Source organism: Trichoderma evansii (genome assembly GCF_050947405.1).
Source record: "Trichoderma evansii strain SZMC 28006 chromosome Unknown GGI43scaffold_4, whole genome shotgun sequence".
Lineage (NCBI taxonomy): Eukaryota > Fungi > Ascomycota > Sordariomycetes > Hypocreales > Hypocreaceae > Trichoderma > Trichoderma evansii.
Window position 1 is genome coordinate 752,508 of NW_028145202.1, and position 22,183 is coordinate 774,690.

Consider the following 22,183-nt stretch of genomic DNA (forward strand, 5'->3'; position numbering starts at 1 on the left):
AACTTTATATCCTCTATTTGCATCGCTTCTCGACAATGCCAACTCCGTTTTCCTCATACTCTTTTTTGGATATCCACATTTGGTGGAAAGTTCCCAAGCTAGCAAGAATGCTTCCACCAATCCAAGCACCGAATCTGCGCTCGCTCGACAGACCTGCAGCATGAATCTTGATCTTCAGTCCGGGATACATGGCTGTCAACTCGTTATTTAGACGATCGTTGAAGCCGTTGATCAAACTTGTGCTGCCTGTAACGACAACGTTGGCGAGGAGGTTGCCCCGGAGGTCAACGTCAATAGCGTTGAGGGCGGAGCGAATAAGCTCGGGGATAGTCTGGGCCTTGGTGAGGCGCTCCGACTCGGGGACGGGGTATCCAGCGTTTTCGTCCCACATGCCCTCAGCTACCTTGAATCGCTGCTCGCGCCACATCTGGTTGTAGCCATCGGGCATCTCAAATACACGGCCAGGCTGAGACTTAATGTACTCTTCGTTTCCGGCGGCGCCGTATCTTCCAGGTCCGCGCCAAACCTCAACGACGGACTCCTTGAACTCGGTCAACAGCCGCTCTTCTTCAAATGCTCGATAAGAGTCGTGGATCTTGTACGGGAATTCGCGTAGTCGCGCTTGGGCAGGAGAGAGAGCATCCACAGGAGTCTTGTTCTCAACCATAAATGTCGGAATCAAGTCAACCTTCGGCTCGGAAGTTTCCCACATGTTGCGGATCTGCGAAGACAGCCACAGACCGCCCGCGGGTGATCGTTGGATAGATCTCTTCAGAACCATGCCATCATGGATGGCTGTAACGGAGGTATTGGCGCCACCAACGTCGATGACAAGGGCAGTGGCCTTTCCAGCGGCGAATGATGACAGAACAGGAGTCCGGCTCAGCCAGAAGGCAGGAGTTCCCCAGCTCTCCATGCTGAGCTCGATGGCCTTTTCACGTGCCTTGGTCGAGTTCCACGGAGCTTCCGTCATCAGCAAAGGATACTCTTCTAGGGCCTTCTCCATCGCCTCGACTTCTTCCATCGCGACATCTCCTTCACCGTCTTGCTCCTTCACGTCGTCGTTCAGCTTATTCTTCGATGGCGGTGTCTGTCGCTCGGGCTGCAGGCGCTTAACCAGCATAAATTCCCACATCTTGGCTGCTACATCCCAGTCTTCCACGACGCTGTCCTTGTTCATGTAGTTGCGGACCTCGAAGTCGCTGCGTGGGATGATGCACTCATCGCCAAATAGATCTCGGGGAGGGTCGCTGGTGACATGACCGTAGAACGAGGGCAGGATCGACTTGGGGACATCTTCGCCAGCGAAGCCTGCTCGTGTATTGCAGTAGCCGGGGTCAAGAACGAGGGCAGAGACCTCATCTGTATATTAAATTAGCTTGCTTTACTTCCAATTCCCGCGCAGCGCATAAATTCGCCCTGCCCAAGCAGTGACAAACGAACCTCCACCGTAGATGTCGGTTGGCTGAGCCGACGTGGGCAAAGGCTGCTGGGCCATGGTTGCGATGCTCGTGGTAAGGCAGCGGCTGTGGGCGGGCCAATTCGTAGAGATCGCGCAAAAAGCTCCAATGCCGATCTGATTTGGTGCGAAATGACACGCGTATAAGCAAGAAGCAATGGATGGAAGTACTGAGGAATGGCGCGTCGGAATAAATTTCAGCCTGGCCTTGGTGTTGAGCTTAGCAAGAAGGCTAGCCAGTGAGCTGCATGCAATTGGCGGGGTGTCTCCAATTACGGGGGAGGCGCCAGTGCACCGAAAAAAAATAAATAAAAAAAATCACACACTGTTCGATTGAGGCACAAATTTCCATCCTTCAAAAGCACTGGTGTCTGGACTGCTGGATGCGCATCTGCGTTTCTTGCACACGAGGCATATATTCCAGTGCCATCGCTATGTTTGTAAGTTATTCTACATGCTTTCCTTTGTCAATTGTCATCATGATGAATTCGCAATCTCGCTTCAGAACCGCTGCGATTGAAACAGCTTTGCTGTTAGAGATAAATAACCTGCCTTTTCCTGATCACTAGAACCTACCACCATATTGTCAAACAATCCGCTTGCTATATAGTGTCGATGGCTGACAATCGTCGTTTAGAAGAGATGAGATCCGCCAGTTGCATGAGACTGGCGCGCCAGTCTGCTGCGTTGAATTGTAGCTTAAGGTCCTCTGGCCCAAGAGCTACTCTTACAACTGCACCATGGGGCTGGGCGTCCCCTTCATTGCGCCTTGAGTCTGCAAACAGACAGGCAGTCCGAGCTTTCTCTGCCAAACCTGGTGTTCACATTAATGAATCTTCGAGGTTTGCAAAAGAGGAGCAGGGAGAGCAGGATGAAGATGGCGTCTCGCCTTTCAAGAGACATCGAAGGAAAGAATTGCAAGAGGATCAAAGGAGTGAAGATCCGCTATACCCTGAGGCTTATCCTCGACTAGAATCGTCATCTATTAGGAAGAGCGTCCCTGAGTTTCTGCAAGAATCCCAAGATGAGCTTTCGAGCGGGCTCGTCACTTTGTCTGGGCGAATTCGATCAAAGCGCGTTGTGGGAAATTCTCTTATCTTCCTCGACATAACCAATGAATTTCAAAAAGTTCAAATTATGATCAACAAAAGCAAAGTTGCTTCAGAGCAGCAATCCCGTGTTCACAAATTTCGCCTTCTTAAGAATCTGATCCAAGTTGGAGACCATATATGTAGGCCTATTACGCTCCTCTTATCCCTCTGCCAGGGCTAACCGATTGGTAGCGGTTACCGGTATTGCCACTCGTACAAACACAGGCCAGCTTTCTCTTGAGGCTCGAGACCTACCTGAGCTTCTCTCTCCATCCATGGAGCAAGTCCCAGAGAAGCTCATAGATCCCAAGACAAAAATGCAAGAGCGCCATGTCGATATGCTAGTGAATCGAGACGTCGTCGATATCCTAAGATTACGGTCCGAAATCATGAAGCAGATCCGAGATCACTTCCATTCGAAGCGATTCCTCGAATTCCAGACGCCAATTCTTGCTGAGAACGCCGGTGGCGCCGTTGCGAGACCGTTTGTAACCCGAGCCACAGAGTTCCGAGGCAAAGACCTTGCACTTAGGATAGCGCCCGAGTTATGGTTGAAACGTCTGGTTGTTGGTGGCGTAGACAAAGTTTTTGAGATGGGTCCTGCTTTCCGAAATGAAGGCGTTGATGCCACTCATAATCCCGAATTCACAATGTGTGAATTCTACAGTGCTTATACCAACCTTCCTGACCTCATCAAGGAAACGGAAGAGTTGATATATACTCTTGCAAAGCACTCTCAAGAGCTGATATCTACGCAGCTTACTACCCTGCCGCCTATCGACCTCAGCAAGTTCACTAGGCCGTTCAAGCAGGTGGAATTTATACCCGCTTTGGAAGAAGCTATTGGGGTTCGCTTCCCAAAACTTACTGTGGAAGATGGTGCTCTTCCCGAACTCCTTGCCGTTCTGAAGCTCTCCGGTGTTGAGATCCCCGGAGAGGTACCCACATCTTTACCAAAGCTCCTTGATCGACTCGCCGCGACTTATATAGAGCCCTTGTCCTTCACAGAGCCGATCTTCATCACAAACCACCCTGCCTGCATGTCTCCGCTGGCAAAGAGCTTCCTCTGCCCCAAGACTTATCAACTAGTTTCCGCTCGTGCGGAGCTCTTCATCGGCGGCCGAGAACTCGCCAACATGTATGAAGAGGAGAACAACCCGGAGGAGCAACAACGGAAACTAGCCATTCACCGCAGTCTTGTGAACAAGCCTGACGGCACTGTAGGATTCGCGGAGCAGCCAGCCTTGGATACTGATGCTGAGACTGAGCCGGTTGAGCCGGTTGAAGAAGACGAGTGGGAAGCTTCTCCTCTTGACCAGAGCTACGTGAAGGCTCTTGACTATGGCCTTCCTCCTACTGGTGGCTGGGGATGCGGTGTCGAGCGTCTAGTGATGCTCTTTTCGGGCGCCAACCGTATCAGCGACTGCTTGAGCTTTGGCACGCTGCGAAATGTGGTTGGATTGTCAGCTGATGAGAAAGCTAACGAGAAATAAGATGCTACGATTTCCTCATGAATAGATTATGAGTTATTTGTGGGCTGTATAGATATATGTATAAATAAAGAAATGTCTTATTCATTAAGACGCATGTACAATAGAATAAGGACCATATAGATAGTTCCAAAACTAAAGATTTATCATAAAATGCCACGTCTAGCTTGTGTATATTGGATATCGTGAAAACTAATCATCAATACCGCCCCATTCGCCATCTCCATTGCCCTTGCCAGTATCTTCTCCAGCCTCCATCTTCCTCTTCTTGCTTCCTTCAATAGCACCCTTCCTGTTATGCTCCTTGCGCCGCTCATATCCACTCCTGGATGTAATCTGGGCTGTGTTTCCGGTTCTTCTCGACTCCACACCTCTCTCTTTGAGCTTCTTCCTGTCCTCCTTGCCAACGTTTGGCAGAGCATCGAGCAGCCATTTCTGCACTGAAGATTCCTCTGCTGTCTTGCCGGCTTGCTTCTCGCTTTCAGCAATGACGTTTGCCACAGTCTTGACGAAAGGAATGTCCTCCTTGGTGTAGAAAGTAACTGCTATGCCACCCTCACGACCAGCTCGTCCTGTTCTTCCTGCTCGGTGCACATAGGCGGCGCTGGAGCCGGGAACATCGTAGTTCAGGACTCCATTGACACCAGCAAAGTCGACACCTCGAGCTAGAACATCAGTTGTGATGAGAACCCAAATCTCTCCAGATCGGAACTTGCGCATGATGGCCGCTCGGGCTGCATCGGGGAGACCACTGTGCAAAGCAGCTATTCTGGATGAACCGCCCGCCTCAATAGGGATATCGTACTTGAGTTCCTCTTGCAAAGCTGTAGCTCGTTCAATGGTCTGTGTAAATACGAGGAAAGGTGGTCGCAGCGGCGGGCCTGAGTCGATGCTCGAAGTAGGTCGCAAGAGTTGTCGCAGACCGAGAAGCTTTCCCTGCTCGCTAGCAGTGTAAATCAATCTGTGCACAATATTCGGGACAGCGGTGTCCTTCAGGCCGACAACCAATCGAACCAATGGTCTTTGGGTAATGCCCAGAGACTCTGCTCGCGATTCTAGCTTTTCGGTAACCAGCGTCTCGATGTTGGAACCCATCGTCGCAGACCAGAATGAGAGCCGCAAATCTGAGCTGCTGCAGGCATTCCAGATGCCAACAGTTTGTTCACGAAACAGTGGGTCAAGGAGGACATCTGCCTCGTCCAATATCAGATCGCGAACTGTTGGTAGGACTTTTTGTGTGCTCGTCGATCCAGACGTTAGGAAGTTGAGTAGCAGAAGAGGCGTTGTGATCAAAATATCCACTTTTGACATGACTTTTGGCTTTCTGCTCTTTCCCTTTTTCTCGTTCTCTTCCTCCTCTTCATCTTCTTCATCTTCTTCCTCATCTTCAGATTCCTCTGGCTTTTCTTCCTCATCATCTGAGTCACCTTCGCCAATATCTTGGCTTTCAGCAGCAAGAATCATACCCTTTCTCATTCCGACAATTTTGATTCCAGTTCCCTTGACCAGCTGGTTTCCAACATGGACAATCTGATAGGCAAGCTCTCGAGTCGGCACAATCACAATAGCCTCAAGCTCATGAATGCCATGCAACTTCTCCTGCGCTCTTCTTCTCATGATGTTATTGATCGTCGGGACGAGAAAGCTGATCGTCTTTCCACTTCCCGTCGGCGCCACAGCCAGCAAATCAATGCCATTCTCCAGTCCTTCTTCGCCTTTCAGTGCCAAATCAGGTCGAATGAGCAACGGCATGCTTCCCATCTGAACCTCCGTCGGCACGCGGTAGCCCTGGTATGAAAGATTTTCTGCCACCCTTCGTGACAGGTTGTATGTGCTTCGCAATTGGCCAAACGACACCAATGGCTGCGGGTTCAGCTGTGGTGGCTTCTTGTCCTTCTTAACCTCGACAACAGCCTTCTTCTTCTTCGACTTCTTGACTTTATGTTGCTCCTCCCTTTTGCCTAGCAGCGTAACCTTCAATCGATGCGATCGCAACAATTGGTGACACTCTTCAGCACTCAATAGCTTCGCCTCTGGTTCAGCATCAGGACTAGCCGCTCGCTTGCCCTTCTTCGACTCGGCCTTCTTGGCAGGCTTCGATTCCGCAGCGTCTTTGGGCGCAAAGAAATCGACTTCGGGAAGCACTTCGGGAACCTTGTTTTCGGGCTCTTCGGTATCGCGCTTTCTTTTTTGGCCGCGAATTTCATCGTGGTAGAGCTGCGGGTTGGTCTTTGTTCCAGAAGATGGAAGTTTGCCCACTGCGCTGCCGCCTGAGAGCGAAGTCTTTGCGCTCTTCTTGGTACCGCGCGACAGTACTTTGAGGATATCCATATTGAAGGAAGGCGCAGCAAAATTTTTGGAAGTCTGCGCCTGATTTTACCTAGTACTGAGGCAAAAGATGAGGGTTGAAGTTTTTGGTTGGCACAAACTTGCACTTGTGTATAGCACTAGAAATTTTGTAGCTCAGCCGTGCAACTTTTTTCCCTGCAAGGCTGTAGTGGGGAATGCCGCTATAGACGGGCCCTTGGCGCGCTAAACCTTGAGAGCTTCAGCAGTATGCGAAGATAAGTAGATATCATTATTTGCTATGGCATCCGTTTAATCAAGTGAGTAAGGTGGAATGTTTGTAATTAATCAATGGCATGTGCCAATTGTATCATTAATTGCTCATGCTAAAAGAATCAATCATGGGTATACAGCCACACCTAGGTATATATGCTAGGTTGATATACAAGTGTCAATATCAATCCTCCAGCTGCCGGTCTATCCAAAACGCCAGATGTAATCATGCAAATAAATCCCAGTCCACGTCGAAAGAATTTCGTTCAGATATCATATCTCCTCATCGTCATCAGATATATCCCTCCCCTCTCCGTATAACACCTCACAAACCCCCGCCAGCGGAACATCCAGCACCGCATCAGTTCCCTCGTTCCAAATCTCCCTCCACCTCAGCTTCCCATTGCTTTCGCATTTTTTCTCTCTCTTATTGCTCCCCTTCAACCTCCCCTTCGAGTCAATCATCGCCAGCGCTCCCGCCCCGTCCACAATCGTCTCCACGCTCGTCATCGGCAACGTCAAAATCTCCAAGTTATACGCCGCCAGCGCCACGTAGATGTAGACCACCGTCATCACCAGAAACGCCGGCACGGCCAGCGCCCACCAGCGGTCCGGATAGTAGTAGATGCCCAGCGCGTGCAGGAACGGCGACGGGAGGTAGCTCCAGAGCAGGTACATGAGGAATATCAGGCTGCTGAACAGATACAGCACGAACCCGTAGTACTCGTACGTCGGCACCTTGGGCGCTGTGCGCGGCACGGGAGCGATATCGTCGTCTGAGGCATCTGGAGTTGTCGGGCGCGAGGGCCGTAGGAGCGACGTTAGAGATGGCGATGGAGGCAGAGGCGTGGGCGGTCGACCGTAGAATGGAGGCGCGAAGTAGTTCTGCGACAGAGGCGGCGGCGGCGATTCCTGGTCGGAGGAGCCTGACGATTGATTGTCGGAGATGTATTCGCCATCAGATCCGTCCATATCTGAGCCAGACATGGTGGATTTACCTGCAGCCAAGCGAGGGCCGCGGAAGTGTTTTGCTTGGATTGTTGTAGTTGGCAAGTATACGACGAGTGACGAGTATAACATCCCGCATTAATATAGATGCCCCACACCACTATTTTATAGCCTATTCCCTCTAAGACAGCACCACGAGTTTACAACCACATAAGATGAGAGTTACCAAAGTCAGATAAAATAATTCATAAACTTCATATCTCTTGTCTATCCCTATCCCAAAAGAAAAAGAATAACAATGGCTACTTAGTTCAATTCGCCGTGACCCATAAGACACAGCTCGCCATTCGCTTTGCTCGCTAGCATATACATACACAGATAATAGACATCTATATAACTTATTCCATCACATATGGCTTCTTCCATCAATGGGACACTTGTAATCGAGATCCCTTGGCAAGATGCCATTCTCTTGCTTCTCTTGTAACGCATCTAGGCATGTCTGGTGATAGATATGTCGACAGGCCAGCACGACTAGCGGTCCCAGCGGCTGATCCTTGTTGAAATGTCCGGCGTATTGCTCGAGCAGCATGCTTGACGGTCGCATATCCAAGCTCTTCCCCTTGCTCCTACGATCCGTGATTCTTGCATGGCCTTTGGCTCGCTCTGCAACTTGAGTCAGCCTCTGCTTTTTGGCAGCATCTTCGAGTGCTTGCTTGTCTTCCCAAGCCTCAAAAACGGAAGTGCCCGCAAGACCCGGACCCCAGACTCTTTTGCCGCAAGCCTCACAGGTAGAGCCCCGCGGCCTCCATCCACGTTGTCTAAGCTCAACAGATGCGTTGACGTTTGTGAACAAGCTTCGTTCTATTAGACGATTTGACAGGCGGAGAATAGACTCTTCGTAAGCATACGCCGAAAATATGGAGGCAAGCACGCTACGAAGGTCTGCCAAACTTGGAGACGACGCTGCGACCTTGGTGAGGAACGATCTCAATACTCGCAAGAATGAGAGGTTAGATGCAGGGTTTGAGAAGGCAACGGCGCCTGGCTGGCCATTTACTTGATTTGAAGCTTGACTTGAGGTAGAAACAAGCAGCGAAGTAAATGTGTGCTGTACAAGCGATCGTAGCTTTGCCAAAAGCTTCTCTTCATCAAGCGCATCTTCATTGGCAACAGCCTGTATAGATGGGGCCAAATTTTGAGTCACCTGCACACAGGCAATGATGAGACTCAGCCAGAGGGTTTCATCTGCGGACAAGTTCTCCTGTGCAGTTTTATTCTTTGATACCACGCTAGTCCTCCTTGGTGCCTTTGTCTGTTCTTGACACAACCAAATCCCAACATGGACATACTTTTGCAGGCTCTCCAGAAGGGCTTCAGCCGATGGTTGCAGAGAAAGAGAGCTATCATCCTCTCCATCTTTGGTGTTATATGATTGCAGAAGACCCTCCATAGCGGACTCGAGGGTTCCCAAGTGTCGTACCAATCGCTCCATAGCCTCAGTGACTTGTCCCGCATTGGCCATGAGCACTACAGCAGCATCTACCACACCGGTTTCTTCCATTACGGGCAATAAGTTGTTTAATTGAAGGTCGGCCGACTGAACGAGCCCAATGTAGTCCGAAACGTGCTGTGCATCAAACTTACACATGAGCTGAACATATTGTTCGACAAGATACCGATCAAGTGTTGGCTGCTCATCTGCTAACAGATCTTCTGGCTCCAACAGCGTTTTTAAATACGCATGTTGCAATTCAGGGGCGTCGGCAGCAGACTTGAGAATATGCTGGTGCAGCTCTGTCTCCTGCAATGCAAGTGTCGAGGCTGAACGCTCGGGGCTCAGCTCAAGCAAGTCCTTTGCATGATTTTGGATAACTTCCAAGACTTCTTGTCTTTGTCGTTGGCTCAGTTCGCTATGAGGTCGTAAACATTCCGCAATGCAATCAAATACCAAATCTTGGTCTTCCGCATCTTCAAAGTATGTTTGCACTAGCTTTCCATATTGTTTATCGACTTTATATACTCGTTTCAGAATTCGATAAAAGCCAGCTTGTTTAAGCAATGGCATTAATGCAGACATATCTGAAGGATGATAAACCGATAGCAAATATTCAGCACTCAGCTGCGCATCTTCGGCAAGATCCGGACCAGGGTAATTGCATAGTCCTGTGAGGACATTTGACAAAGTCGTGCCTGAGAACAGCAGATATTGAGGAAATTTGGGGAGATTTCGAGCAATAAACATGTCGAGATATATCGTATCTGCTGGAGCAAAATCCGATGGATTCATTACATCAAGCAAGATAGATAAAATGTACTGTCGATTGATTGTCAAGCCAAAAATCTGTTCTTCGGGCATGTCCATCTTGGAACCACTTCCACTGAGGTGTTTGTCAGAAGAATCGTTTAGAAACGAGTCTTCAAAAGCTTCATTTAAAGCGCTGAGAAAACTAGGAGCATCAAATTTGAGAATCATCCTCAGATATGGAAATGTAGGCTCTGGTTTCCCGTCAGTCCTGGTGAGAAACTCTTTGCCGCTGCCTTTGGGCCATGAAATAGTTTTTCCAGAAAAATAAAACCAGTAAATCTCCGCCTTGGCCTTATGAGCTATCTCTTCGTCCATTATCTCTCCGCTTGGATAAATTCGTCCCGTAAGGATATAGGAGAGGTAAGGAAATATTTTCACCGCATTAACGCCGTAATAGTCATCGTTCGTGCTACTAGCCATAAAATCTCCGTTCGACATCAAAGGGACTAATAGGTTGAGCAGGTCGATCATTGGAGTAATGTAATCTTGCAGGGCTTGATTCCAGACGTAGGTAAGCGCATCGTATAGATTATGTTGCTTACAGAGAATGGTGAGCTGATCCAGATCTAGAGTTGCCGTCTCCATGTGACAAATCATCTCTTCAAGCCTGCTTTCCCACCCTTTAAGAACATAATAGTTTACCATATCCTTGACCACTGTAGGTGGAACGATCGTGATCGTTTGGTCAAGGATATAAGGCTCAAGTGTTTCGAGAAATATGCCTTCAGCATCAGCATCGCTATACCATTCGTATAGCTCTTCAAACAGAAAATCAAGATTATCGACAGTTTGGCAAGCCACAAAGCAAGTTTCAGCGAGTTGCTTCAAATGATCATCATCCACGGTTATCTTGTGCTTTTGCCTTTGCGTAAAGGCATATTTTAGAGAGGCGCTGGTTATCTCCATTATCTTGTCGCGAACCATATTATGTCTTAGTTCAGTGTCGTCAGGGAGGCCGACGGTCAGCTTGTTGGCGTCACCAGTGTAATATGAGGTGGCCAGCTGAATAGCCCCTATATAATCACCATGCTCCATTGTGGCAATCAGTCGATCTGCCCAATTTGATAATGCGCCTATAGCCACATCGTTGAAACCCAGGAGGAACATTCTCCCTTTGTATGCCTTGAAGCTCATGTAAAAGGCGTCGGCTACAACCCCATGCATAGATACGTCATTTTCGTCTAGGTTTTCCACAAGAGTGTGTAGTTGTGTGGAGAAAAGGTCAGTGTGATAGATATATCTCTCCAATAGATCAAACGCTTCCGTCATGCGCATGGTTCTGTCCTCTAAAACAATCAATCTTTGAGAGATTGTTAAGACTGTCAATACAGAGCGGCTAAGCCACTGCACAGCAGCAATAGACTCCTCACACTTCCACCTGCTTCGAGCTTTAAACCTCAATGAGGGCGGCTGGTCGCCGTCATCTCCAGGAATCTCTTCCACGTCCAGCACTGTAAGCACGTTAGACCAACAATACGCTAGTTTTGCTTTCGACATGGTAGATCCAGTGTGTGAGTCTGCAACTTTAAGATGCACAGCAGGAAACCAGGCCAAGCAGCCCGTCATCGCGCTGTGAGCCGGAACATCTTTAGGACGCGCCGACTTGTGTTGCGTTTGCGCAACTGGAGTCGTGGAAACAATGACAAGTAGATAAGGGGTAAGCATAGCAGTCAGCCCCATCTTGTCTGTCGCACGTTCAATGTTTCCCAATGGCAGAGGCGCAAAGGCTAGAACGGTGCTGGGTTTTATTGTTTTGCCTGGAGGCATTGGCGCATTAGGATAACGGCCCAATATCCTTGTGGTCTTGACCGTTCTACCTAGTGGCCCAGTACCTCTAGTGGCAAGATGGGAGAAGGCCATACCATGGTCATCTGCGGATACAAGAGCTGTGTGCCGGGTCCCCAGAAACCCTATATGAATAACAGACGCCTCCGGCACATGGCCATCCACTGTCCTATTTTCTGCCTGAGAATCATCTAGATGCGGAATCGTAAGGAAAGGCCGTGAGGGCCGCGTTGTATCCCAAGTGAAGATGCTTCCGTTGGAATGGCCGCCGGCTATGGTTGTATGATCTGCTGATATAGCAAGGGCAGTAATAGGTCCAGATTCAATAGCTATCAAAATCAGCCATGCACACTTACACGCCTTTTACAAAACATACCTTTAGTCCCAGGGCCGATGATCAGCTTTAGGTTTTGGCTATAATCAAACATTAAGATTATGCCTTTGGAGGTTCCCAAGAAGATGGAAGCGGACACAGCAAGACACGTAGGTGATCCAAAATTCCGCTTCCCTGATTCCGAGAATGCATAGCTATTCAGCTTCTTCAGCCTTGTCCACCTTACGATTTCCCACGGTGGCGTTGGCGTATCTGTATCGGCCTGATCTAAGGGAAAATTGGAGCTATAAGAGGCATGACGGCTATGGTTGGCCGCAAATGCAGGAGACGATGGACGAGGGCTGAGGGCGTTAAACGAGGATATGCGAGATTGGAATCGTCGATCAAATGGTCGGAAGGACGGCGTCGGGCTGCCAAATCCCGAACGGGAGGCAGCTGTTGGCAACACACTGCTGCTTGGAGAGGATATATGCGAGCCCTATGCCTGTCAGGCCACTTCTCCTAGTCATACAAAGAGCATCACATACCTGAACCGAGGGGGAATCTCCCGCTGCAGAGGTGACAGACTCAATGGGGCTCCCTGCTCTCCGCGGAATTGCATCAATGGAACTTGCGTCCGCCGACGTTAATTCAGAAATGTCTCCATTTTGAGCAGATGCTTCTACAACTGTGGCATCTACGGCATGCTTCTCCTCCTCCAAATCCTCAGAGCTGGGGTCTTCTGGTATATCTTGCTCCTCGAGCTGAGGGACATCGGCGTCGTCATCGTTTTCTACGGCAGGACTTGGGTTCTCGTAGTCCGCCACTCGCTCTCCATTAGGAGATGCGTCTTCAGGATCAGACATTGTATCGCAAATTCCATCACATTATCCGACCTGCAGCGCGTCGTCGGGAGGATGCGTATGTCTCAGTGTCTTGCGAAGGCGCCGGCTGGCAGCTTGATGTTAAGAGGGGCCAAGCCAGGGTCAGCAGTCCAGCTGTCGCAAGCTCACGAACTACAAAAATTCAGCGTTGCGACCTATCATTGCCTCGCGCGGGCACAGCATCAATCAATCTATAGCTCTTGATCGTAAGATCAGAAAAAGAGCTAATTAGATCTCCAAGGCTGCAGTACCTCGTACAGCTTCCCCATCCCGCGGGCGACAGAATCGCTAGTCCGTCCGCGTATGCACATGCATGCAAACTGTTCCGAGGATTCTCCGGCGCAGCGATCCAGAGTGACGTACTGCTGGCAGATTTGATGTGCTGCAGACAGGGTTGGTACAGGTACGGCGGGGTGCTATGGAGGGGCTACAGCAGAGCATGGCAAGCCACTGGTACTGCTAGGCGCGCATATATTAGACGGCGCCTTTTAAGTGAAATAGGTAGCCAATCCGCTGCTATTTTTGTACAGTAACATATCAGCCAGAGGTCTTCCAAGCGTATATCTAATATATCCAAATTCGGCACTGTGACAGCGTATTCATCTCTGCATGTATCTCACCAATTGTGGGGTCAATGAACGAGTATCTAGACGTCTAGCAAGTGACAGGCAAGAGTACGAACACACCCACACGGGAATATTCCCGGCCAAACTGCAAACATCTTGGGCCTGGATAATAGCAAATGTACTTACATACGGTACAGTTTGCCGTTAACAGGCGCCATCACAGCCCAAGGTTCAATGCCCACAGGATAATTCTTCTCTTAGGCCAAACACTGCAGGGTAATTGATGTGTAAACTCTGGCGCTGCTTATACATCGAGCAGTAGAACCTAGTCATGAAATTTTAGAGGCCCCGCGCTGAAGCCGCTGCCCCTCCTAGACTCGGACCCTGTAGCGTGGCAAGCATAAGTAGAAAAAAAATTCAACGGTCCGCTTTAAATTTTTTTTTCTTCTTCTTTCTTTCGGGAAGAAGCGCCGTATCAACTCCAAACAGTCGATCAAGTTATCCTGATTTGATTGATCCTTCGTCTTCAACCTCGCTCTTTGTCTGTCATATTTTCTTATTTCAAAAAATACATCTGAAAAAATGGCCGCCACCAACGGTTCTGCCAAGATCCTCGACCACACCACTGCTCTGCAGGTGCTGGAAGAGTACAAGACTCGTGATGGCCTCGACAGACAGGAGCTCATGGACACGGCCAAGCACGGTGGCCTGACCTACAATGACTTCCTTATTTTGCCTGGCTACATTGGCTTCCCTGCGTCAGAGGTGACCCTCGACTCTGCCATCACCAAGCGCATCACACTCAAGACCCCCTTCGTCTCTTCGCCCATGGACACAGTCACTGAGCACGAGATGGCCATCCACATGGCTCTCCAGGGTGGTCTTGGTGTTATCCACCACAACTGCTCTCCTGAGGCTCAGGCCGACATGGTCCGCAAGGTCAAGCGTTACGAGAACGGTTTCATTCTTGACCCCGTTGTCATTACCCGCGACACCACAGTTGGCGAGGCCATCGCTCTTAAGGAGAAATGGGGCTTCGGTGGTTTCCCAGTTACAGGTAAGAAAATTTTTCACATATTCACCCAATCACTTCATTCACTGCATTACATGATTATAAACCTTTTTCAATTATAACTTTCGTTCCACCAAAAGACTTTTGTCCTGAGGACCACCTATACTATGACCTGCACATGTCTTCTATCTATTATCATGCAACTGAAGCAAAATGGCGATTTGGTTACTAATTCAGGCATGCAGAGGACGGAAAGATTGGCTCAAAGCTCCTCGGTATTGTCACCAACCGAGACATCCAGTTCGAAGATGACCACAGCGCACCTGTCTCCAAGGTCATGGTCAACGAGCTCGTCACTGCTCCCGATGGCGTTACCCTGACCGAGGCGAACAAAATCCTGTCCCAGTCCAAAAAGGGCAAGCTCCCTATTGTCGACAAGGACTTCAACCTGGTTGCCATGATTTCTCGCTCTGACTTGACCAAGAACCAGCACTTCCCGCTGGCTTCTAAGCTTCCCCACAGCAAGCAGCTTCTCTGCGCCGCTGCCATTGGCACCCGGCCTGAGGACAAGATTCGTCTGCAGAAGCTTGTCGATGCTGGTCTGGACGTTGTTATCCTTGATAGCTCTCAAGGTAACAGCATGTACCAGGTTGAGATGATCAAGTGGACCAAGGCTCAATTCCCTGATCTGGATGTCATTGGTGGAAACGTTGTTACCCGAGAGCAGGCCGCCAGCCTCATCGCTGCCGGTGTTGATGGCCTCCGAATTGGTATGGGAAGTGGCTCTGCCTGCATCACTCAGGAGGTTATGGCCGTCGGCCGACCCCAGGCTGCTGCTGTTCACGCAGTCAGCACCTTCGCTGCCCGCTTTGGCGTTCCTTGCATCGCTGATGGTGGTATCCAAAACGTTGGTCACATTGCCAAGGGCCTTGCTCTCGGTGCTTCCACGATCATGATGGGTGGCCTGTTGGCTGGTACAACTGAGTCTCCCGGTACTTCTTTCGTTTCGCGCGAAGGAAAGCTGGTCAAAGCCTACCGTGGTATGGGTTCCATTGATGCTATGCAGGACAAGAAGGCTGGTGGTGGCGGTAAGGACAGCCAGAAGAGCAACGCCGGTACTGCTCGTTACTTCTCTGAAGGCGACAGTGTCTTGGTTGCTCAGGGTGTCGCTGGTGCCGTGGCTCACCGAGGGTAAGTTTAAGACTACGAAAGCTCACCCCACAGGAAAGTGCATCTTTAAGGCTAACATATTTATTAGATCGATTTCCAAGTTCGTTCCTTACCTTGCTGCTGGTCTCAAGCACTCTATGCAGGATTGCGGCATGCGCAGTCTCAAGGAGCTGCACGAGTGTGCCTCCACTGGCACCTTGCGATTTGAGCTTCGCACGGCCAGCGCTCAGTTGGAGGGTAACGTGAACATGGAGTCATATGAGAAGAAGCTTTATGCATAAATGCGATGATTTGATGAGAAGAGTTCTGGATAGGGGTTCTTATATAAAAGGAGAAGGCAGGAAAAAGGAAAGGGTGTATCTGATTTCTGGAGTTTGGGTTTAGGCTATATGTGGTCAGAAGCTTGAAAATATCGAGTAAACAAAAGACCTCCCATCAAGGTTTAAGAGGCAGGCATGGCGTTTTTTATGACATGAATCATGATTTTATAAATTTAATAAAGAGCGGCTGTCCTCTCGGGGCATGCCAAAATTCCGCGAGACTTGAATTTGCGAGCTATGCTGTGAAAATTTTTTTCTGCCACCTGGGTTGGTGATGGAGATGTATATGTGGATGCACTGTAGAAGCCTTGTATTTGATCTGTATCTCAGATGACATAGACTTGATCATCATTACACTTTGACTACGCCATATCATAAACATAATTAGAATTCATCGCTCGCCATGACTGATCTAAAATATTCTAATTCCTATCTTCCGGCTGCACCTCCTCATCCACAAGCCCCTCCGAGCTACCATGTGCCGTCTCACGACTCAAAATCACATAATCAGGGCGCACAATTTTACCCCCTCTTAGTACGCGATCTCTAGGTGAGAAATCATCTTTGGTGAAGCCAATCTTTTCGTAAAACCGAAGGCCATTGGTGTTGCTGATGAAGCATGTGAGCATAACTTTTTTGGTGGAAGGGATGTTTTCTGCGATGGTGATGAGAAAGTTCATGAGGTGCTTGCCGAGACCGGAACTAATTAAGTGAATAGTTAGTGTTTATGTCACTGTCCAAATTGTGATATGCTTTTATAATAATAGTATATGCAAAAAAAATGCTGTAAATAGAAAAGGGGAAACGGCTTACCCCTGTAGGTCAGGCAATAAGTGCACCTCATAGCAGTACAGCACTGGTTCGTGATTCTCAAACGTGGGCATTAGCGAAGTAAACCCTTTAACGGTGCCGCTTTCGTCCTTGACCAGAATATATCGCAAGTCCGGAGACTTCATCTCCTTCTTCTTCATGGCGGGATGCCATCCTGTCGAGGCACTCTTATAATCCTCTCCGCTGGTAAACTCTATGATGTTGAAGCAAGCCTTGAAATCGTCTTTGCTGAGATCATGAGGCGATAGAAGCTCAAGAGAGAGGCTCTGCTTTGTGAGAGGATGCGTCCATGACGTCCATCCTTGGCTACGAGAAAATTGAAGTCATCGAGTTAGAATATTCTGCTGAAAGTTCTTATAGACAGGGGGGTTGGTATAGAATAGGAGCTACTTCTATCATGTACTTCGTAGGGCATTGAATGTTTGTACCTTGGCTTTAAATAATCCCTGATGAACTCTTCATCTGACTTATCGTTGGCTGTAGCAATCGGACTAGTTTTTTGAGATTTTCTAACCTTTGCTGTCACTGTAGCTGCTTGTCCCTCAGCCATTGTGTTTAAACCCTGTCGTTATTTAAGACGGGAGAGTGTAGTATGAGGAAAGATGCGCCTGCAATACGGAGCCAGAGTCCCGGATCTGATTATCTTATCTCGGCCACTAAAGTTTAAAAGAGCACTAGATATACAACTTCAGAGAAATGAAATTTATAAAATCAACCTAAAATTAAACAGATTTGGCAGCCATTAACTCATCTAGGCTTTGGTTTGCTTCAAAGCTCATAAAGGTCGGTGTAATTCGCAATTAAGAAGTCATCAACACCGCTACCCGAGGTTTGGCCGACTCAAGCGCTTTGGTTTGTAAAACATATCGCCAACTTTTTCAACTTATTAACTCGCCCAGAAAAAAAATCCCATAATTTCTTTTCTTTTCCCTTATTTCTTTTTCTTGTACTATAGTCTATCCTTGGTCCATGAATAATCCTTAATGATTCCCGGCATCCGCCTGCTGCAGCTCAGCCGTGGCTATGCCACCAAACGGCCGGCCTCTCGGCTCAAGCCAACGATAAGCCTTGATCATGTATGTCACAAGTGTTTAGTATGTTATATGCGATGAAAGATAAAATTGACAACTCAAAATCCAGTTTCTCCAAAGAACAAAGGCATTAGCTTTATATCGCACTATCTGGCGAGCCACCGGACGCATTGCTGATCCTCAGACGAAAGCTGAGTCTCGGAAATATGCCCGCGATGAGTTTGAACGGCATCGCAATGTCACAGATATTGTAAGTCAATGCGCTGACAATCCAATTATTTGCACCAAAAATATACGTCCTACTGACATAAAACCTCCGCAAACAAGTCTCACATCAGATATCTTTTATCAATAGGCAAGACGGAATGGGAAAGTATGGAGAGGTATATCGGGGGTATGTAACACTACATAAAATGTACATTTGTGACGGCAGTTCGACCGTCATTGTTCAAGGACGTATATAAAGGCTCTTCCAACATCAAATCTCACAAGATTCATGTCTCTGTCTGGAGCCATCGCCACAATGTCGTCTATCAATTGGCAGTTCGCCAGACCCTTTTTTGCTTTATCTGTCCGTCGCCCCATTCGTCGTCACCGTTTATGCGCCAATATTGTACAAAGTTCCCAGCTGTCCCGGATGCCCATGTGTCGCCGTCATCAAAATAAAAAGAACAAAAGTTTGCAATTGCTTAGCTCTGTCGCTGCTTGTGTCGAGGATTTGCCTTGCAGATGATATACAGGTATCCGTTGTGTCGCTTTCCGGCCTTTCGTCGAACGACCTGCAAATTTGATCATTAGCCCACGAACAAGTCCCCCACTGCATGCACCTAAAAAAGAAGTTATAAATCCAATTCCAACTTACCTTGCAGTGCTCACACCTCTTCTTGACCGAGCTGTGAACCTTCATGCCCCTCGTCTGCTGCAGGGATCCTGCAATTGCGGGCTTGGACAGCCATCCCATCCAAGCAGAAATGGGGCTTGCTGATGTCGCAAAGCTGCCTGCCGTAAACGGCTTGACGGCCTGGGCAGAGCGTAATAGCCCTGTGGTTATTGAGAACGTGCGCAGCAGGGATGCCATTGTCGCGAGGTTGACAGTCTTGGCTTGCTGGAGGGTTAGACGTCGGGCCATTTTTTTGGTACAAGTTTGCGAACTCGCACTTGCGATTGGCTCGTCACGTGGTTTGCCATATCGAGAGCTCTTGCTCATGAAGCTACATGTACATATAGGTAATCACTTAGCAGGAGAGAGAGATTGAAAAGAAAAAGAAAAAGAAGGTAAAAGAAGAAAAAAAGAGGAGATGCTCAACTACAAAAAAATATAATGTTTTGTTTTTTTAATCACTTTCAGCTGCATAAAGACATGTGTTGATACTACGAGTATTGTTGTGATAATAGCTACAAAAGCGACTATACTTCTTTATAAGTCGCCTCACTAAGATGCCGTATTCTTTCTTAAAAGCTTCATTGTGAGATATAGCTACCCGGTAGCATGCTTGTGAATGCTCATACACATTTGTCATACATATTTCTCGTACATAAAAGCCGATCCTCGGCATAAGCAAATGCCCAAACCCCCAAAGTCCCATGTCTTAGGCTCTTAGCCAGTTAAGCAAATTTCAGATCAGCAAACTGCGCAAATCCTTTGTCTTGGGTGGAGAAAAACGAGAGAACCCCAAAGAGGAATTTAAAGAGAAACTCAAAGACGAACTGAGAAAAATTGAACAAAGAGTTCAATCAAAGAAGAAGTGAAACCAGAAGAAGAAAAGGAGACCAAGCCGTTGAAAGAAGATAAGAGACTGCTCACCACTTCCGTTTAACCATCCACCGTGCCGCCTTTAAAGCCGCTTTTTGGTCATAAAAGCACTTCTTTCCGTCATCACGTTCCTTCGGCTGGAGCTCATCTTGATGATCTGGCGCTCCACCGTCCATTCGCGTAGAGCCAAATGCGGGAATTCTCTTTCTCTTGTTGTCTGTGAAGTATTGATTCCGAAGCTCGTGGATGCCACGACGAAGGACATCATCTCTTAGAGCTAGAATAACCACAGAATGCCACCGCTGCATAGTATCCAAGTCTTCGGCGACATCTTGAAGGCTGGGCAGGCCAACCAGCGAGTCAAAATGGATCTTATTGTCTCGCATCAACGGTTCGAAGTAGGGAGATATCCGGAGCAAGCCATCGACAACGAAAGTTGGGAACTGGGGCAATGGACGCTCTGTTTCCGTGGACTTAAGACGAATCAGTCCTGCTCCATCTTCAAAGAGCGGCGCGTCCTCATTGAAGGCTTCTCGGTTCCAGTCGGGACATAACTTGTCTATCAACCGTTTCTTCTGCATTTTCCAGTGATCACGTTCTTCGTCAAGATATCGCTGCAAGTGGCATCCGCCGCAAATTCGTCGGTGTCGTTGCAGCCTATTCTTTGAACCAGCAGGGAAAAATTCTTCGAATGTTTCGTATCCACACGAGGAGCAACACAGAAGAGTTTTTGCCATCTGCTTCATGTAATATTTTGGCCAGTCCTCTGCTAAGTTTTCATTCAAGGCCAGTCGGATGGGCTTAACGAGATCATAGATTGCCTGTAGTTTCAGATTGCTACGAGCAGGATCGTCTTTCTTCACTTCCAGATATCGATAAATGGCATCCAAGAAGCCGAAAACTCCCAGTGGGGTGTTTGGAATCTTGGTTAAATATTCCATGAACGCATGGGTTGGTGAGAAAAGCTGACCAATGCCCATCGCCTTTGATTTCAAAACTGCCTTTAGGATAATGGTGTAGAAGCCTCTTTGGGCTATATCCATTGGCACTGGACTCCAAGACACGCCGTATGTGGTCGCATTCTCATGCTCATATGGCGTCCCTTGATTAAAATGAGGGAAGAAGTCGAAATCCTGAATCTGGGGCACATTCTGGCTGCGCCGTTGAGTATTGATCTCATAGATGAGGTCAAGGATTGGGATTACATCCCCGAAATGAATGAGAGGACAATTATAAATGCCCACCATGGTAACATGAGGCAGTCCTCGGAGTATAATGGCGAGCACTCGGCGATCAAGAAATGGCACATCGTGCAAATGCAACACTCGAATGTGTGCTCGAGCATTGAAGAGTTCATACACTACCACGCATGTTAGAAAGAATTTTCCAAGCAGCTCAAGACGATATCCCTTGGAACTTACTCAATTTTATGAGTTTCTCCATAGCCAAGGTGTAAGGCATCACATGCGGCTTGTAACCAGTCCCCTCAAGCTGATTGGCTGACCACATCTTTTCGAGTGGTCTTAGCGAACCCATTACATTGATGGCATGGTGATTTCCTCTCCACCACTCGATTGCTCTCTCGTCAGTTCGTGGATCGATATCCTGATCTTCCGACACCCAATAAGGTCCGGCGGCCCGCTGGCAAATTTCTCTCCAATTTTTTGCCCATCTGAAGTATACATGTTCCATTTCAATTGACCGGATTTTATACATATCGGGATGATCCTCGAATTCTAGCCTTCGGCGCTCATCGTTTCTATCTTCAGGGTGAATCATGAGAGGATACTTATTCTGAGCTTCTCGTATATCCCTAACAGTATACTTGGGAACCATGACGACCATGACAGATGATGGGGGGTCGGCAATATAATTTGCTGCAGTGAAGTCCCACCGTTTCTATTTGATATATATCAGACATGTTATGCAATCTTCCGTCAAGTTGGAAAGGGGGCACGATGTTGACATACCACATTGGAGCCTACTAGCCTGAATACCTTCCCAGAAGCTCTAGATAAGTTCATCGCAGTCTTGTGGCCGTCTTTGAAAATTTCGTCCAAGATCAATGGCCCCGCATGAGTATGCTGTAATACAGCTACAATACCAGGTACTTTACCATCGTGTTTGACTGACTCATTTCCCTCGATAGCATTTTTGAAGTTTTTGGTGTTAAACCAGGGGCCCTGTGCGCATCAATACTTGGCTTTACTCTCAGGACTGTGGTATAAGCAATTACTTACCTGAGTGAGAACGATTCGGCTTTTATTGAGATCTTTGCCGCGACCTTTGCCACGACCTTTGTCAAGACCCTTTCCGCGACTCTTGTTGCAGTTCCTTCTTGGTATTCTTGAGCCCAGTTGGATTTTTTGAGATTCATAGAAGTCTCTACGCGATTCTCGTTTAACTTGGCCGTTCAAATATGCTATAGCTTTTCTCTCAGTCTCCTTGGGCGTCATTGATGTGACACTCGGATGAAATCCAGCCTCTTGAAGACGTTTTCTAGACTTCTGCATCCCGTAATGGGAGATGGGAGCTGAGATGATCATTAGTACAACATTGATCTTACTACAGCGTATTGTTGTGCGTATTGTTGTACTTACTCGAAGAATCTTCGTCGTCTGAATCCATCACACAGATTAGCTTTTTGCGATTAGGGTGTATCA

At 48.1% G+C, this 22,183-nt stretch overlaps 9 protein-coding genes across 9 annotated transcripts; 2 read left to right on the forward strand and 7 right to left on the reverse strand.

The window, feature by feature from the left end:
• Positions 1 to 13: 13 nt before the first annotated feature.
• Positions 14 to 1,498, reverse strand: GGI43DRAFT_381098 (actin family; the record flags this gene model as incomplete). The annotated part of the gene is made up of 2 exons (XM_083203072.1): positions 14 to 1,362; positions 1,444 to 1,498. The coding sequence occupies 2 exons, from the start codon at positions 1,496 to 1,498 to the stop codon at positions 14 to 16; spliced, it is 1,404 nt and encodes a 467-aa protein (XP_083063234.1).
• A 576-nt stretch (positions 1,499 to 2,074) lies between these two features.
• GGI43DRAFT_381099 (uncharacterized protein) lies at positions 2,075 to 4,043 on the forward strand (the record flags this gene model as incomplete). The annotated part of the gene is made up of 2 exons (XM_083203073.1): positions 2,075 to 2,690; positions 2,743 to 4,043. The coding sequence occupies 2 exons, from the start codon at positions 2,075 to 2,077 to the stop codon at positions 4,041 to 4,043; spliced, it is 1,917 nt and encodes a 638-aa protein (XP_083063235.1).
• Positions 4,044 to 4,137: 94 nt separating this feature from the next.
• On the reverse strand, positions 4,138 to 6,573 carry GGI43DRAFT_287251 (RNA-dependent ATPase ROK1). Its single transcript, XM_083201316.1, has one exon. It carries the CDS (start codon positions 6,369 to 6,371, stop codon positions 4,233 to 4,235), a length of 2,139 nt encoding a protein of 712 aa, XP_083063236.1. The 5' UTR covers positions 6,372 to 6,573; the 3' UTR covers positions 4,138 to 4,232.
• A 299-nt stretch (positions 6,574 to 6,872) lies between these two features.
• On the reverse strand, positions 6,873 to 7,586 carry GGI43DRAFT_381101 (PIG-P-like protein; the record flags this gene model as incomplete). The annotated part of the gene is made up of 1 exon (XM_083203074.1): positions 6,873 to 7,586. One exon carries the CDS (start codon positions 7,584 to 7,586, stop codon positions 6,873 to 6,875), a length of 714 nt encoding a protein of 237 aa, XP_083063237.1.
• Positions 7,587 to 7,816: 230 nt separating this feature from the next.
• Positions 7,817 to 12,899, reverse strand: GGI43DRAFT_287259 (CORVET complex membrane-binding subunit VPS8). The gene is made up of 3 exons (XM_083201317.1): positions 12,502 to 12,899; positions 12,017 to 12,452; positions 7,817 to 11,969 (listed from the first exon to the last, which is right to left on the reverse strand). Exons 1-3 carry the CDS (start codon positions 12,817 to 12,819, stop codon positions 7,954 to 7,956), a joined length of 4,770 nt encoding a protein of 1,589 aa, XP_083063238.1. The 5' UTR covers positions 12,820 to 12,899; the 3' UTR covers positions 7,817 to 7,953.
• An 896-nt stretch (positions 12,900 to 13,795) lies between these two features.
• Positions 13,796 to 16,125, forward strand: GGI43DRAFT_397880 (IMP dehydrogenase/GMP reductase). Its single transcript, XM_083205163.1, has 3 exons — positions 13,796 to 14,460; positions 14,661 to 15,606; positions 15,674 to 16,125. Exons 1-3 carry the CDS (start codon positions 13,986 to 13,988, stop codon positions 15,864 to 15,866), a joined length of 1,614 nt encoding a protein of 537 aa, XP_083063239.1. The 5' UTR covers positions 13,796 to 13,985; the 3' UTR covers positions 15,867 to 16,125.
• A 152-nt stretch (positions 16,126 to 16,277) lies between these two features.
• On the reverse strand, positions 16,278 to 17,493 carry GGI43DRAFT_397882 (N-terminal L-serine N(alpha)-acetyltransferase NatD). Its single transcript, XM_083205164.1, has 3 exons — positions 17,165 to 17,493; positions 16,719 to 17,042; positions 16,278 to 16,607 (listed from the first exon to the last, which is right to left on the reverse strand). The coding sequence occupies exons 1-3, from the start codon at positions 17,284 to 17,286 to the stop codon at positions 16,328 to 16,330; spliced, it is 726 nt and encodes a 241-aa protein (XP_083063240.1). The 5' UTR covers positions 17,287 to 17,493; the 3' UTR covers positions 16,278 to 16,327.
• A 963-nt stretch (positions 17,494 to 18,456) lies between these two features.
• GGI43DRAFT_381105 (mitochondrial 54S ribosomal protein bL36m) lies at positions 18,457 to 18,896 on the reverse strand (the record flags this gene model as incomplete). Its single annotated transcript, XM_083203075.1, has 2 exons — positions 18,457 to 18,546; positions 18,630 to 18,896. The coding sequence occupies 2 exons, from the start codon at positions 18,894 to 18,896 to the stop codon at positions 18,457 to 18,459; spliced, it is 357 nt and encodes a 118-aa protein (XP_083063241.1).
• A 671-nt stretch (positions 18,897 to 19,567) lies between these two features.
• On the reverse strand, positions 19,568 to 22,148 carry GGI43DRAFT_421165 (uncharacterized protein; the record flags this gene model as incomplete). Its single annotated transcript, XM_083207909.1, has 5 exons — positions 19,568 to 20,880; positions 20,942 to 21,419; positions 21,491 to 21,703; positions 21,761 to 22,053; positions 22,121 to 22,148. The coding sequence occupies 5 exons, from the start codon at positions 22,146 to 22,148 to the stop codon at positions 19,568 to 19,570; spliced, it is 2,325 nt and encodes a 774-aa protein (XP_083063242.1).
• Between the last annotated feature and the right edge of the window lie 35 nt (positions 22,149 to 22,183).

Excerpts from the sequence above, each read along its gene's own strand:
- GGI43DRAFT_397880 (XM_083205163.1), top strand. The coding sequence starts at position 13,986 with ATGGCCGCCACCAACGGTTCTGCCAAGATCCTCGACCACACCACTGCT. Across the intron at positions 14,461-14,660 it reads CGGTGGTTTCCCAGTTACAG|AGGACGGAAAGATTGGCTCA; the intron begins GTAAGAAAATTT and ends TCAGGCATGCAG. Across the intron at positions 15,607-15,673 it reads GGTGCCGTGGCTCACCGAGG|ATCGATTTCCAAGTTCGTTC; the intron begins GTAAGTTTAAGA and ends CATATTTATTAG.
- GGI43DRAFT_397882 (XM_083205164.1), bottom strand. The coding sequence starts at position 17,286 with ATGGCTGAGGGACAAGCAGCTACAGTGACAGCAAAGGTTAGAAAATCT. Across the intron at positions 17,043-17,164 it reads AGGGATTATTTAAAGCCAAG|CCAAGGATGGACGTCATGGA; the intron begins GTACAAACATTC and ends ATTTTCTCGTAG. Across the intron at positions 16,608-16,718 it reads TTATTGCCTGACCTACAGGG|TTCCGGTCTCGGCAAGCACC; the intron begins GTAAGCCGTTTC and ends TCACTTAATTAG.
- GGI43DRAFT_287251 (XM_083201316.1), bottom strand. The coding sequence starts at position 6,371 with ATGGATATCCTCAAAGTACTGTCGCGCGGTACCAAGAAGAGCGCAAAG.
- GGI43DRAFT_287259 (XM_083201317.1), bottom strand. The coding sequence starts at position 12,819 with ATGTCTGATCCTGAAGACGCATCTCCTAATGGAGAGCGAGTGGCGGAC. Across the intron at positions 12,453-12,501 it reads GAGATTCCCCCTCGGTTCAG|GGCTCGCATATATCCTCTCC; the intron begins GTATGTGATGCT and ends TGACAGGCATAG. Across the intron at positions 11,970-12,016 it reads CATCGGCCCTGGGACTAAAG|CTATTGAATCTGGACCTATT; the intron begins GTATGTTTTGTA and ends TGATTTTGATAG.